At 53.9% G+C, this 14,954-nt stretch overlaps 5 protein-coding genes across 5 annotated transcripts; 1 reads left to right on the top strand and 4 right to left on the bottom strand.

Annotated features, from left to right (window-relative positions):
- Positions 1–2,444: 2,444 nt before the first annotated feature.
- On the bottom strand, positions 2,445–5,074 carry COL26b_011289 (uncharacterized protein; the record flags this gene model as incomplete). Its single annotated transcript, XM_053183960.1, has 3 exons — positions 2,445–4,356; positions 4,417–4,871; positions 4,937–5,074. The coding sequence occupies 3 exons, from the start codon at positions 5,072–5,074 to the stop codon at positions 2,445–2,447; spliced, it is 2,505 nt and encodes an 834-aa protein (XP_053032096.1).
- A 640-nt stretch (positions 5,075–5,714) lies between these two features.
- Positions 5,715–6,768, bottom strand: COL26b_011288 (uncharacterized protein; the record flags this gene model as incomplete). The annotated part of the gene is made up of 3 exons (XM_053183959.1): positions 5,715–6,111; positions 6,168–6,342; positions 6,396–6,768. The coding sequence occupies 3 exons, from the start codon at positions 6,766–6,768 to the stop codon at positions 5,715–5,717; spliced, it is 945 nt and encodes a 314-aa protein (XP_053032095.1).
- A 2,568-nt stretch (positions 6,769–9,336) lies between these two features.
- Positions 9,337–11,067, bottom strand: COL26b_011287 (uncharacterized protein; the record flags this gene model as incomplete). The annotated part of the gene is made up of 4 exons (XM_053183958.1): positions 9,337–10,329; positions 10,388–10,730; positions 10,799–10,865; positions 10,920–11,067. 4 exons carry the CDS (start codon positions 11,065–11,067, stop codon positions 9,337–9,339), a joined length of 1,551 nt encoding a protein of 516 aa, XP_053032094.1.
- An 851-nt stretch (positions 11,068–11,918) lies between these two features.
- Positions 11,919–13,045, bottom strand: COL26b_011286 (uncharacterized protein; the record flags this gene model as incomplete). Its single annotated transcript, XM_053183957.1, has 2 exons — positions 11,919–12,406; positions 12,934–13,045. The coding sequence occupies 2 exons, from the start codon at positions 13,043–13,045 to the stop codon at positions 11,919–11,921; spliced, it is 600 nt and encodes a 199-aa protein (XP_053032093.1).
- A 549-nt stretch (positions 13,046–13,594) lies between these two features.
- Positions 13,595–14,701, top strand: COL26b_011285 (uncharacterized protein; the record flags this gene model as incomplete). The annotated part of the gene is made up of 2 exons (XM_053183956.1): positions 13,595–13,897; positions 13,955–14,701. 2 exons carry the CDS (start codon positions 13,595–13,597, stop codon positions 14,699–14,701), a joined length of 1,050 nt encoding a protein of 349 aa, XP_053032092.1.
- Between the last annotated feature and the right edge of the window lie 253 nt (positions 14,702–14,954).

Here is a 14,954-nt window from a genome sequence, read left to right as displayed (position 1 = left end):
TAGAGACCTTTACGAAGGCCAATCCGAGGTTGTAGAAAATGATAGTAATGTACGACCACTACTCATGACTAACCGTCAGCGTGACTCGACTTCAACGACTCATAGGCTGGACTAGTCAATTCTCCTTACCTTGAAGAAAGTCTGCTGTTGGTGCACACTCAGCGTCTCGTATCGCTCGCCCATACCAGTGATTGCTTCTGTCAGATAATTAGCAACGACAGAGGAACAGGATGCTCAGGCTTCTTACGAATAGCCATCCCAGCGGATTGACAGGCGGACCAAATCTATTCCATATCGCAGTCAGTCTTGTGATTCCTTTTCAGTGAACACCGCTTCCCTCAAAGCTCGAGCGGATTGTCATCGATCCTTGGTGTCTTTGGTGTAGATTTCAGCGTACCCATGCGATCAGAATCCACGCATCCTCCCACCCCAAAAGTCGCGCCGGTGATAGACGCGCATAGAATCTCAAGCCGACAATGATCCCCGAAAGAACAGCCGATGCCACTGCACAAGATATGACAGACTGCCCCTGGGGCGCCAAACCGGGCGGGCCGCCATCCTCAATGACGTCGACGTTGAAAGATTCCATATCCATATCGATTCGCGACCGAGCCTTGGCCGTCGCCAAAATGCCTTGTAATCATCGAGTACCAAGCCGTCAAAGACTAGATTCTTCGCTCACGACGTCGATTCTTCCAATTCACATCGTCTGCGGACAGCCGTCGGTGTCGCGGTGTTGATGTCTGGCCGTCGCTCTCATGCGCAAGCCAACGTCGGACTGCGGGTCACCGTTGGGTGGGAGGAGAAGAAAAGACCTGCAGATGCTGCGGACTGACTTGGGCAAAATATCAGACCCAAGCATGAAGGACAAGCTAGCGAGCGATTTAGAGTGTCGTTAGAGTCAAAGCGGTACCCCGGCATCATCCAGCCCTAAGGTGCTAAGAGGAATGCAAGGGGCGGAGGCGCTACACCATCTTGGCCAAGACACCCTGTTGACGCCCCGTCCCAAGGCCCAAAGAGGCCAAGAGGCTTCGCTGTTGGCTGGCAACACGAAACCAAGCTGACGAGCTGAAGAGCTTCTGGAGAGGCTGCAGTGGTGTGGGAAGGGAACTAAACTCCGTTTCGTGAGGATAAAGCCGAAGGGATTGTTCCCTGTCCGTTGCCAGGGATGGGCGGGAAACAGGAGTCACGACCACGCAGACGAAGCTGTTAAGCTTCGCTGTAAAACCTCACATCGCAAGGATATCACGGGCCTGGAGGCATGGACAACTCGTCCACCTGGGCAGCATGGCCCATGCTCCTCGAGTACTCGAACGGGCGTGCAGATCATCCGGAGTGACCTGCCTTGTTCGATAAAACAGGAGTGCCATTGGGCCATTGGCTGCATAAGTTTTGACTCCCGTATTGCTTAAGCTTCGTAACCTCAAAACATTGGCCCCTGCTCTCTGTCTTCCCACCCATTCAGGTGGAATCCGTGAGGGGGAAAGGGCGCACGCACGAGCTAGAGAAGCGTGGCTGGCATGCATTTCGGGCTTGTCAGCCGAAAATGGGAGAGGTCTCAGACATGGAAACTAAGTTGGGAACTGGGATCAGCGCTTATGTTTTGACGAGCCGGTGGCTTGCTTTGGTGGCGTGTATGCTTTGAGGTTAGGCCCATCGCGTGAAGACATTGTCTGAGGGGGACACCCATGAGTTTGACTGCGGCCTTGACACAAGAAAAAAGTTGATTTCGTTCAAGTGATGTCAACGAGCGCGGGCCAGATGCTCCAACTCCACCGCCTGAACTATCAAAGTTGAAGTGTCTTCCCCGACAGAGGTGTTCCCCGAATGCGGACCGAATCAGAGAGAGCTTGTCTTGCAAGGTTGAAAGAGAAGGTCCATCCGCACCCCTAGCTCTTTGAGGATATTCGTCCCGCACCTCGCACACCTACACGGAAAAGAAGACGGAAGTGTTCTGATCACCGGACGATGACCCAATATCGCAAGAGGATGCGCAGGGTGAGGCTGCAAACGAGGTCTAAGCTGAAATACGACAAATTCGCATTCGCGATAGACACAGTTTTATCCGTAAAGTCTGCCAAGATATGTCACATTGACGGCACTGTTATCCTTACATCAGGGAGATTGTTGAATTAGCCTCTTCATCCCCGGGTTAATGTCTTGGATGCGAAGGTCTAGACACGGAAATCTGGTGGCTTGAGCCACTTAGCGTTCAATGTCTTGGATCGGTTCTAGCGAGTCACTAATACGGCAATGGAGAAACTCCCGCCTCAGAACGGCGACAAGAGCGAGGAAGACTAGCAGTGAAGTGTCGTCAACTCATGTAATTTCGACTAACTTGATAGATGATAATTGGAAAGCACCATGATTCCAGTCGCCAAGTATGCCACAAGAACCCGAACGAAGTCTAGAATAGGAGGCGAATTTTCTATCCCTTGTCCCTCTTACAACCCGTTCCAGACCGATTCCGCCGCAACCGAGATTTCGGCTCGGCGATCTCCAACAAGAACGCCATAGATCCCCTTTTCCAACCTCCAAGCCTTCTGCGCCTCGTCCCAGTAACTGCAGGCGATTTTCAGATCAACCTCCAACGTCGTCACCGTAGACTCCCCCGGTTGCAGATCCACCTTCGTGAAAGCCTTCAACTCGCGCTCGGGTCTCCAGACGGAGGTCTCCTTCGCGGGACTGACGAACAGCTGCACCACCTCCTTGCCTGCGCGGGAGCCAGTGTTGGTGACCTTGACAGTCGCCTTCAGCTTGGCTACACCCGACTCCTCCGAGACGGTCGCGTCCAGGTCCGAGTACGCGAACGACGTGTACGACAAGCCGTAGCCGAAAGCCCACCGCGCCCGTCTTGCCGCCTCAGCGTGCCGGTAACCCACACCCAGGCCCTCCGCGTACTTCAGCGCGATGCTGCCGTCCTCGGTCTTGGTGGCCGGGAAGTCGCCGAAGCTGGGCACGTCCTCCAACGTCTTGAACCACGTGGTCGCGAGGCGTCCGCTGGGGTTCGTCTTGCCTGTCAAGATGTCCGCCGTCGCTTGCGCGCCCTCCTGTCCGGGGAAATGTGCGAGTAGAATGGCGTCGACGTCGTCGACCACGGCGCTGACGTCGATGGGGTTGCCGCAGTGAAGAACGAGGACGGTCTTCTTGGACGCGGCGGCAACGGCCTTGATCAGAGAGGCTTGGTTCTCTGGCATGCGGATGTCTTCCAGGTCGTAGCCTTCAGACTCGTACTGCTCGTTGCGGCCGGCATAGACGATGCTGACGTCTGATGTCTTCGCGAGCTCGACTGCCTCGGCGATGCCTGCCTCATCTGATCGATACTCCTCGAAGCAGAGGGATGCAGCGTAGGGCGTGGGCTCGCCTCTCACTAGAGCGTCCCGTGACTTCATGCTCAGCTTGATATCGTAGGCTTGCCCCGCGTTCATGGCAAGTTGCACGCGTGTCTCGAGCTTGATGTGGTTGAAGATGAACTGCTCCGTTGCGATGTTGTTCTGCGGCCCGGAGAGAACCTCCTTGCCGTCCACTGTGAGGGAGTATTCTCCGGTAGTTCGGACAGCCAGCGTGTGCTCTCCGGTGCTCTCCGGTGTCAACTTGGTGGTGATCTCGATGTGAGATCCCGGAACCTTGAGACCAGCCTTGAACTCGCCCAACATCCAGACATCTGCCTTCTCCTGGAACTCGGTCAAGATTGGCTCCGGAGTGTCATCGTTGAAGTACTTGACATCGATACCGTGACGTCCGTCTTGCGCGGTAAGCTTTGATGCAGGCGCAAATGGAATCACGCGCCTCGTTCGCACACCAGCGGCATACTGCACCTTCTCGCCGGAGAAGGCCTTCTTCAGCAGCTCGAGAGGAGAGTGTCGATACTGCGGCGTACACGAAGCGCTACCTCCGCCAGTTACAACGGGCGCACCAGCATACTCTCCGATCAAGGCGACCTTGTTCGTCTTTGAAGAATCCAAGGGAAGAGCTTCGTTGGTATTCTTCAGAAGAACGATGCCGCTTGCCGCAAGCTCTCGCGCGATCTGGTTGGTTTCCTCGGTTATCTCAGACCTCTCCGGCCGTTCGCCGTGGACTGTCCTCGTGCGGTTGCGAAGCTCCAGCATCTTGAGAGCTCTGGCGTCGATCTCTGCTTCAGACACCTTGCCAGACTTGACGGCCTCGACCAGCCGCCCGCCTCTAAACACCGGGAAAGGCATCTCGAGGTCCAGACCAGCCTTGACTGGCGCAACCACGTCGTGGACGGCGAACCAGTCGCTCATGACCATTCCGTCGAAACCCCATTCTTTTCGCAGGACGCGCTCGATTAATGGCTCGTGTTCGCTGCAAAATGTGCCGTCGACCTTGTTGTACCTGTCACACACTTGCTGTTAGCATTGTGAAGATCTCTGTTGAGGGGAGAAAGGAACATACGCAGTCATGATGCCAGCCGGATTCGACGTTCTCAGCAAATGCTGCCACGCCGCGAGGTAGACCTCCCTCAGTCCGCGGCTATCAATTGACGCCTGCACATCGTAAAAGTGTCTCAGCGTCTCGGAATCGTTACACACGAAATGCTTTGGGCAACATCCGAATCCATGCTTCTGAATGCCGTTGGTGATCGCGCCAGCAAGCTGGCCAGAAAGCAGAGGGTCTTCGCTAAAGCACTCGAAGTTGCGTCCGGCGCGAGGATCGCGATGGATGTTGATTGTCGGGCTCAGGACCATCTGCGCGCTCTTGAGGCGGGCCTGGTTGGCGATCTCTTCACCCATGCGGCCCAGAAGCTCAGCATCCCATGTTGAGCCCAGGCAGGCCGTATTGGGGAAGCATGCGGTCGTGAGATCGGCTGTGATTCCTGACGGGCGAACCCCAGCAATGGAGTCTGCGACCTGGAAGCGAGATAGTCAGTTTCCGTCTCTTGACACATTTTGAGACGTCATGAGAGCATGCTTACTCTGATGGGAGGAATGTTGAGGCGCGCAACACCTGCTGCTGTGGAGAAGTCACGACCTGAGAGAAGCGCGACCTTCTCTTCCAACGTCAGTTCGGAGAGGAGGGCTGTGAAGTCCCTCTCGTCAACCTGCGACCCCATCGTGATTTTGGAGAAAAATGTGGAAAGTTTGGAGTCAATTGAAGTTGGAGGGGTTCAATGCAGGCGTGGAAATGTTGTGATTGTAGTTGTGGTTGTGTTTCTGTTCGTGACGACTGGACTTTTCAAGACGGACGGCGCTTTGATCTTTAACAGGATGAAGTTTTCAAATTGGATTGTTATGTCCCGCCACCAAAACATCGTGAAATCGGAGCTTCCAGCTAGCTACCCCATGTGACGATGCACCAGTCGGAGCCACAGCCCCCCGATGCCTCCGACATTCCGACCCCGGAACTTCCCCGCATGAGATCTCATCAGCAAAGACCCCCACATCCCGCCCCCGCTTCGGCTTTTCCGCCGGTTGCTGCTGTTTTTGGGGCATGATTCGGATGTCCAGCATCGTAGGAATCTCCGAGCGGGCCATTTACTACTTAAAGACGAAGACGTGTCCACGTTCCTGCGCCTCACGGCAGTTGTGATGTTTGTATCGGCATTGTTTGTTGACAAACACCAGAGTCGAAGGCAGCCTCTGTCACACGGTTTCCCTATCATTGGGGCAGGTTTATACCGACGACGGGTGAAAGAAAGAAGATGAACTGGATCCCGCAAGCAGCTCGTCATTAGGTCATATCTCTCGATTCTTTTACATGGTCCTTTGATCATCCAACGCCATGAACAGCGAATTCGTCCCCTCGAAATCCGCAAACTGCATCGCAAATCCAAAGTCCATCTCATTGTCGAGGATGTTCAAGGGGCCCCAGTAATGGTTCAGCTGCAACATTGCATCCGCGGGTGGCATGGCTGGTATCATTGCCGCGGACGGTGTTGATGCGGAGAATTTCTTCTCCGCCTTCTCAATAGCTTTATGCAGAAGCTTGGCCGACCTCAGGGCCACTACGCACTCGTCCATGGTCTCGAGAATTTCTATGGCCATGCCGACAAGTTTAAGCAGAGGTTGCAGCTCCGACTCTACAGCCTCTTGAGTGACATACACCAGAATCATTGAAGCCGCAAACACCGTGTATGTTGTGTTGTAGAACCTATGGCGGCTGTCAGCCAAGCCTTCATGCGATGTTCATAGTGAGGGAACCCATACCAGGTGCGGAAGAAATCATGATGTTGATACGTCTGGTAGATGATTTCAATCGTTTGCTTGGCAGATTCAAGACACGTCTGAATGCCCTCGTGAGACCCCGGGATTGATGCACGCTCTGCAGATGTCGATGTGAGAAGAATCGACCCGAAGAGGAGAATCTTCAAGTTGAGATAGCCTGCCACGCGAGTTAGCGGTGTCACGGGTGAGGATACATGGCAAACAGCTTACGCATAGTCAAGACAAGTCTTTGCCTCTTCATCCACTGAGCCTCCTTGGCGCTCTTCAGTGAGCGCGGCTGAACCGTCCCTGTCGGCCGAATCGGCTCCGGAAGACTCTCAACCCACTTTTGCAAGTCTTGATCAATCTGATGCGCCAGCGTAACCGTCCTTGGCACCGTCGTTTCTGGCAAGTAGATTCCCAGGCAGATGCTTCTGATGACCTTTGAGTAGTCCACCATCGATTTGATGATGGCGCAAGATGGAGGATCCACGAGGTCTGAGCTAGATGAGTACTCGTTTTCTGTTTCACCAATAATTGGGAATTGTCGGTTGTGGTAGAGGTCGGCCCCTAACGTGTCAGGTCTGCCCATTGAGAAAGACATTTCGCTTTTTTTCACGTCAGTAGTTGTCGAGATGATTGTTGAGTTTGAAGTCTTACGTCTCTAATGAGTATAAACCCCTGGGATTTTGTCAGCATTCGAACTTTTTGCAGAGCATCGGTTTCTCTTACCACCACGTTCTCGTTTCTGCTCTCAGCTCTGCTGGATCTTTCTTGCATCCTGGGCCAGGTTCGCGGTTGATACCCATTGCCAGTGCTGTTCTGACAGCGAGTCCAACGTACATATATGACCCTGATCGGCACTCATCAGCTCAAACAACGCAGACTCATCCACACATGAAATAACTCACAATGCGCGTTCAACTCATTTTGACAAACTTTCGCCTTCACAATTGTCAGCGTTCTCCTCACACAACCAGCTGGCGTCCGAATCAACTCACCAAAAAGAAGTAGCACTGAACCATTTCCAGATCAGTCACCATTCCAAGTTGATCACACCGTCTCTTTGCCTCGTCAAAGAACCTTCTGCTCCATTGCAAGTTCTCGATCCCGTCAATGGGCTCATCCTCCCGCACTCCGATAAGGGCGCCCAAAGACAGAATGCTGTAATATAAAGCGATGAAACTCGATGGCGTCCGCGCAGCTTCTTGGTTCGACCAAATCATCTCGCAGCGGTCGAAGAAGATTTTCTTGTCGAGGATAGGATGCACATAGTGTATACTAGAAAAGAAACTTTGCAAAAAGTGTCGGCATTGTGGGTAGTGCGTTACAGGCCTCGCAGACGACCTCTCCTCACCGGTGTGTGCTGGTCCTCCTTGGGGCTGATCGGCTGCTGGCGATGAAAAGGCGGGATTGTGAAGATTTGAAAGCAAAGTTCCCGCATCTGAGTCCAAGTCGTTTGATACCACAGGCTCTTCACCGGTTCTCTGCACATGTGACAGAAGAGCGACTGACGACGAGCTTCCGTAGAACTCTACGTTCCGAGTGTGTCGGTTGACGCCGGAAACCTCTTGACCCGCAGCATTCCTCGAACGTGCGTTTGACGGTGAGCCGACAGTCGTGCTTCGTGATGGGCGCCGTTGGAGGCTGCAGTCTGCCGGTGAGAAACCCTCGGCTATTTCGGGAATAGTTGCGGATACCGAGGCGTTGTCGTCTGTCGATTGAGCCTTCTGGCTCTGAGACTCTGCGAGAGCTGAGAGGCTCTTGACCTGTTCTTCAAGTTGTCTCACATACCTGTCGAGGATCAGCAAAGCTTCCGTTAGACTGGAAAGACTCCAGATAAGATACGTACTCTGGCGTGTAATGCCTTCTCGACATGTCTTGGCCTTTGTAGACACATGTTGCGCCGCGGTCTGAATTTTCACATTAGTCGCCACAACAAGTCAATTGCGGGATTAAAAATCGCGCAAAAAACTCACTCTTGCAATAGGTGCAAGGATACAGCTCATCGCACTTGTTCTTCTTCGCCCTGCAGAGATCGCACGCTCGAGCGGCCCGGGGTCGGCGGACCTTGATGCCAGAGTTCTGCGTCGTGCGCTGGGCCTCTGCAGAATCCATCCTCTGTAGCGGCTGAAAACAGCGAGAACTGCCCGCCCGTGGGACTGCGCGTCGTACGTGAATGACTTCAGTATCGGAACACCCGTCTTTCGCTTGATAATCTGGGCCACTCTTCGATTCGCAAGTGTGGGAAGACGGGGGGTGCTACAGAGATTTGTGGTTGTATGCAGAAAGTGCAGAAGCTGTCGACGCCCGCCGCGCATCCGAAACGCAGCTCTGCCGCAGGAACGTGGGAACGATCAATTCTCCACTTCCCCGCACAAGACAAGCGGCATAAGACGGCAAGACGATGCGGGGACGGCGTGTTGTGGGGTAAGGTTGCGATCGCGGAACCCTTCTTCAACGGAATTGCATGTGTGTTTATTGGTAAGATTGGTCAGCTCCTCCTCAGGCCGGGGGCGGGCTTGACGGGCTTTGAAGTGGATGGCATGGGGGATCTGGCCGAGCCGTCTTGTTGAGTTATTTGCTCAGCCTGCTTCAGTCACGAGGGGGCCGGTCATGCGCGAATAATGTTGAGCTGAATCGTGCGCGAAAAGGGGTGTTCATCCAACGCGTTCAGGGGCAGCAACCATAACCCGTTGCAATATAGGGCAACTCAGGATTTTTGTGTCCTGTTCTCTTTTCCATATCAGATGAAATCCATGTTAGTAGTATCGATCTTCACTCTGAGATTCAATGCCAGAAACAAATGCGACCTTGAGCTCCTGGCCAGCTCTGGCAAGCCCCTTGTTCCGCTTACTAAACCTCCAATAGAGACTAAGGAGTCATGGCCGACTCCACTCGCAGCCGGCAATTCCGGTTTGTTTACGTCGGCTTTGCCGCCGACGTTGCAGCCCGCGAGTAGGGCCGAAATCAAAAGTCCCCAATGTTACAAAGCGGACGATCTTTGTGATCCAAGTCATATGCACGAGCAATCACAATGGAGAAAAGCTGATGGAGCTTGCAGCGAGACCCGCAAAAAGAGTTTCCAGCACTACCCAACGCAGTTTCGTAACTTTCGTAGCTAAAATGAACAAAAACAACTCAAAACAGGACCCCCTGTTTTCTACCCGCTTCACTTGGTATCCACCGGCCCCTCGTTGAACTGGTAACTCTCGAACTTGCGCGCCGAGATGCGCATGTCGAACATCTGGTCCAGCTCCTCAAACGTGCGGCCCTTGGTTCCTGGCACATCAAAGTAGAGGATCACCAGCATGAGAACGCCCATAATAAAGAAGATCCACCCAATGTGACCGCCCATGTTGAGCTGATCGGTGTTGAAGAGGTACGGTAGGATGATGGTCCAGATGGTGCTGACGATGGAGGAGAAGGCCACGCCAATGCCAAGGGACTTGGCACGGAGCTTCGAGGCGGAGACCTCGCCTGCAACAGCCATGGATGCACCGACCGCAGGTCCGTAGGAGATAGATGTGAAAATGAGAGCCACACCGATGGTCAGGAGCGACGCGTTCGTCTTCGGGAATGCCGCGGCGATGCCCATGGTGAGGTACAAGCAGACGCACACGGTGATACCAAAGAACATCAGCGGGCGGTGGCGGAACCTCATCATCGAGAAGGCGTTGAGGATGGCAGAAACGAGACCAACAGCAATGCCGACCTGCACCAGCATGAGGACGGTGTGGCTGTCAAGACCGGTCTGGTTGAGGAAGTACGGGGCGTTGGACGAGAGAACCGCGCCGGTGACCTGGGGAATGTAGAAGCAGATGAGAATGATGCGAGTTCTGCGCCAGTTGGTTCCCTTGAAACAATCGACAAAGGAGGCCTTCTCGGCGGCCAGACGGCGCTCGGCTTCGACGTTCTCAATGATCTGGTTCAAGCGGGTGTCGATGTCTTCCGTGGCGCCGGAAAGTCGCTCCAGAGACCGGCGAGCCTTGTCGTGCTTGTTCTTAAGCACCAGCCATGTCGGTGATTCGGGCATGAAGGGCAAGCCCAGGGCGAGGATTCCGGGGAATGCCCAGGCCGCGGCGAAGACAACGCGGAAAGCCGACTTGTCCATGATCGCGGTTCGGGAGAAGCTGGATGAGATGGCGATGAGGAAGCCCAAGTTCTGTTCGTCATTGATTAACATGGCTGCCATCTGGCGCCTGCTTGTGAGAGACACTTACCAGCATGATGGTGTTGACCGAGAGCGCAATGCCTCTGATGGGCAGAGGAGCAATCTCAGAAACATACGTCTGGGTGGTCGCGGTGAAGAGACCGACAGAAAATCCAGTGACGATCTTGCCTCCCAGGAACTGAGATGGGGTCTCGGAGACGTAGCTGATCGCAATACCGCAAGCGGATACGACAATCGCCATCGCCATGACCGCCCGACGACCGAACCAATCTTGAACGTATCCAGCAGTGAACGATCCAAAGAACATCATTGTGTTGTACATGGCGTTCCATGCTGACTGCCAGTACGCCGGAATGATGAGAGCTCCATTGACCTCAGACGCAAAGGTCATCCTGAAAAACCCTCATTGTTAGAAACGCTCAATCATGCTTGCGAAGCAGAGTTTGCGCTGTTCACTTACTGGAATGCCGGCATGGCCAAGCATACTGACAACGCCAGGTTCTCGAAACCAACCAGACAAGATCCAACTGAGTTGTCATTGTTAGAGTTGCAGGTCAACCGTGATCGGACGAACTACTTACTGTTGGCGTACAGAGTCCAAAGAGCGATCTTTGGATTCCGACGCAAACATTCCATCGGACTCATCTGGCGGTCGGCCTCCCGAAGGGCCTCTTCATTGTGCGTGACATCCACCTTGACGTCGTGAACCTCGTCGCGAGGAGAGTCCATCGTTCAGAGTCGTTCGCCTAGTAGGCGGCTTCGACCGCGTTGTCGTCGGGTGAGTAGTAACGCCGACCCGGTGTGTTGGTTCGGTTGTGCTTTACGTTCCTGCGCAATGCACAAAGGGTATCGGGGTATCTGTCAAGGATTGCTGTGAAGATCTGTGGTTCAGACGGAGCGTCGGCGACTGGACCTTCCGATGTGGTTGTTGACAGATCTAGATTGTCAGTCGATGGCCAGGTGTTGATGGGCTGATTGACCACGGAGGATTATATCAGAGTTCACCGACTCGACAAGCAGGTTCCTGCGACGCTGGCCGGGATCTATCCGGGCTCGCGGCCGGAAGTCCCGACTGCACCCCAGACTCTTCTCCAACGCTTAGGGTGGCGGGGTCCCCGGATGCTACTAGCCACTTTGGCCATCGGCACTTCAGATTGGGGCAAAGCTTGGTTCTGTCACGCTTGACACGTAACTGCGCAGGTGATCGCACACTTCCACCAGGCCGAAAAAAATGGGCTTGTGTCAAAATGCTGGGTCCTCAGCCACCCGCTACACATTGCACCGAGAACATGCAGCACGGGACATCCGGGCAGGAGTTGCTTTGTATTCGCAAGCCTAAGCTGTCAATGCCAATTGACTTTCAATAACACTTCGGATGGCAGGAGCCAATCACGACACAAGACGGTGTGTTTTGCTAGCCCATGCGATCACGATGCTAGTGTAGAGGCTGACTGACAACCACCAGAAGAAATTCAGTGTCTCACTCTCCGGATCTCCGAACCGGGTTGCTGGCACGAAGAACGCATGATGCAGCTAACTTATTTTGTATCAAACTAGCTCATGAATTGAATGCATTTGGATCATTTGATCAAGCTCTCAAGGAAGTCAAAGCCTTCACGCTGGAGGTTCCAAGTCTCAGATCCGACCTTCATCTTGGCGGCAAAGGTATGTTCCTCGCCCGGAATTTCCCTCAAGTCAGATTTGACCCCCTTTTCTTGGAGAGTCTTAAACAGCGCCCTGCTTAGATCAATGGAGACCATTGTATCCGCTTGCCCGTGGACAATGAACGTCGGCGGGAAGGACGCGCTGATGTTTCTTATGGGGTCAACCTCGTCCCAATTATGGGATGGGACTATCGTGTTCATGACGTTGCCATTGGCGATTTGCGTCATGGCAAACGCCTGTCGCGGGTCGTCAAAGTTCGGAGGACCCGGGGCCTGTCCTTCGAGGGAAACGCCACCCAGAATAGGCACTGGGTCCTCGTCAAACACTTTGTTTAAGAACTCCTCAGTAAGTCCTGAGGGAAGTCTAGCGGCGACGTGTTCGAGCTTCTTTGTCCAGAACGGATCTGTAAAGTTGCTTGGGCCATACATGTCGTAAATTCCAGCGACAGGACGGGGAACCCCAAACCCCTGAGTTGGTTCATCTCGTCAGCGCCATGTGTCACTTCGCTAATCTGGAGAATTGGTCCCTCTGAAGTCTAGTTCTGAGCTGCATGAACTTACCAAGCTAAGCGAAAGTGTGCCGCCGGATGAGGTTCCAAATGCAAATACGTGATCGGTGTCAATAGCATATGATCCCTCAGCTTGGGTATCAACGGCCTTCTGCAGACTGCCATCGTACACCCAAGCAAGAAGGTCACGGCAGTCCCTCATGGGCCCATCGAGCAAGGAGACTTGGGGACAGAGCCGGTGATTAGGAGCCAAGACGATCCATCCTCTGCTGAGACAGTCATTTACTTGGTCTCTATTGACCATCTTTGACGAGCCTAGCATGAAGGCTCCTCCATGGATGTTGATGACTATTGGCAAGGCCCACATTAGTCCGAAGAAACTCCTTTGGTGCTGCAAAAGGCAGTCATGGGTCACAACATACCAACCGGATGCGATGCCTTGGCCTCCGCCGGCGGGGGCAAGTAGACATCCACATCGATCTCTTGCTGACCTATGGTCTTGTAGACTGCGCGGAAGGGGGGCTGGGTCGTCATGGCTGCTGTCGTGCTTGGCTTCAATACGGGAGTCTTTCTGCAAAGAGAAATATCGGATACAAATCCAGTCTTAAAGTCCGGGGTAATAGTGCGGCGGGGACAACCTAGATAGCTGAACAAGAAATCGTTGCTTGTGGACCTTCGTGAGAATTCCCTCCGAGCCGGCATTCCAGGGTGTGGAGTTGTGGCAACTCACCCTCGAGACGGCGGATGTTCCGCGGGTGTTCCGGATACTGTCGGGAATTCCGGGCATCCGCAGACGCCGCTCTGATATCCCGACGTTAGAGGCCAACAAGGCAATGTGGTCCCGGTGGGCGTCCCCTCATTATTTCGGCTCCAGCGCCGTTGCGAACGCGGGGAAACGCAGCTCTAAAAAGAGGCTCGACAAGCGCCCCAAAAGCACTCATCGACAACAATTGACCCCTCAACCCCTCATCCCCTCATCAACTCGTTCACACGTGCAATCAGCTTGCCGCCCCCTTGCACCCCACACATACCTCGTCCGCAAACAGGCATTCTTTCCCTGATTATTGGACACTACTGCCCAACATGAGCATTCCGGTCCACTCGACTCCCCCTGACGCCAGGACGACGTACATCATTGACCAGCTCGAGGGCGAGCGCGTCACGATCCCCGGCAGCAAGGGTGTTTTCAGAATTCTTGCATCTTCAAAACAGACAAACGGTGGTATTGCCGTCTTCTCCAGCGGAGCTGTCCTTTCCGATGCGCCCGGTTTCCACTGGCACGCGGAAGCTCACGACGTCTTCCTCGTGACCAAGGGTTACTTGAAGCTATGGAACGGCGACAAGTGCAGGATCATGGGTCCTGGTGACTTTGCCTATGTTCCCCCTGTGAGTCACATTCCTGAAATCAATTCTGCGTAGAGGTTGAATTCTAACATTCAACAGAAAGTTATTCACAACCCTGAGCTTCTGGGCCCTCACACGGAAACCTTGGGCTTGGTCGCTCCTGGTGACTGGGTAGACTTCTTCCGCTATGTCGGAGAGACATACAAGGGCGTTATCGTACCAGAAAACGACAACCGCGACCTTAAGAGCTTGTTGATCCCCAAGGTCATGGCCGCAAAGGACCGCTTTGATGTTCACTTTGAGCGCAACTACACGCCTCCCGAGGTCTCAGACTGGCAGGAGAGCGAAAACGTCCTCCCGGGACCTCTGGAGCCCTACTTCCTCCGTGCGAACACCGGCCCTAGATACATCCTCGGCGGTGTTCTGTCGCGTCCTTTCATCAATGCCTCGCAGTGCAGCGGCAAGTTCGCCATTACCAGCCTCGAGTCCTCTAAGCTGTACGAGAAGTCGCCTCTTTCAAGGTGGCTGACGTTCCCCACGGTGGACCACTGCTTCTGTGTCCAGGAGGGCGTGCTCAAGATCAAGCTGAAAGAGTCTGGAGAATGGACTGAGGTCCGCGAGGGACAGACTCTCCTGGTTTCTGTCGGACAGGCCTTTACGCTCGATTTTGGCACCCGGTTTGTAAGGGCTATTGTATTTACAAACGGCCCTGGCATTGAGACCCTGATTGAGACGGCGGGTGAGGCATACTCAAGTTTCGTGCTGCCGGAGGAGAGCGTTGAGTGGAAGGAGGATCGCCTCTCGGAGGCGGCCAAGACTTTGGGCGTTGTTGCTGAGGCGTTGTAATCTCGCAGAGACACGTGAAAGCATTTGATACTAGAGCATTTGAAGAATGACGCACTCATCTGAGGCTATTTCGTAGAACTTGCATTATGATTAGCAGACGTTTGAGCGGAACAATAAGAACTTATTAAAGTCACTTGCATGCTGGGTGCGTTGAAGGTACCTAGTGAGAAAGACGATGAGGTCTCAGGCCTGAAGTAACACCTAACGAGCGACCTGCTGCTTCAGCAGCTTGAGGCTCGTGCAAAACTCTGCA

This window comes from Colletotrichum chrysophilum (assembly GCF_026319265.1).
Source record: "Colletotrichum chrysophilum strain AFK26 chromosome Unknown scaffold_135, whole genome shotgun sequence".
In the NCBI taxonomy this organism is placed as follows: Eukaryota; Fungi; Ascomycota; class Sordariomycetes; order Glomerellales; family Glomerellaceae; genus Colletotrichum; species Colletotrichum chrysophilum.
This window is presented reverse-complemented; position numbering and strand designations above follow the sequence as displayed.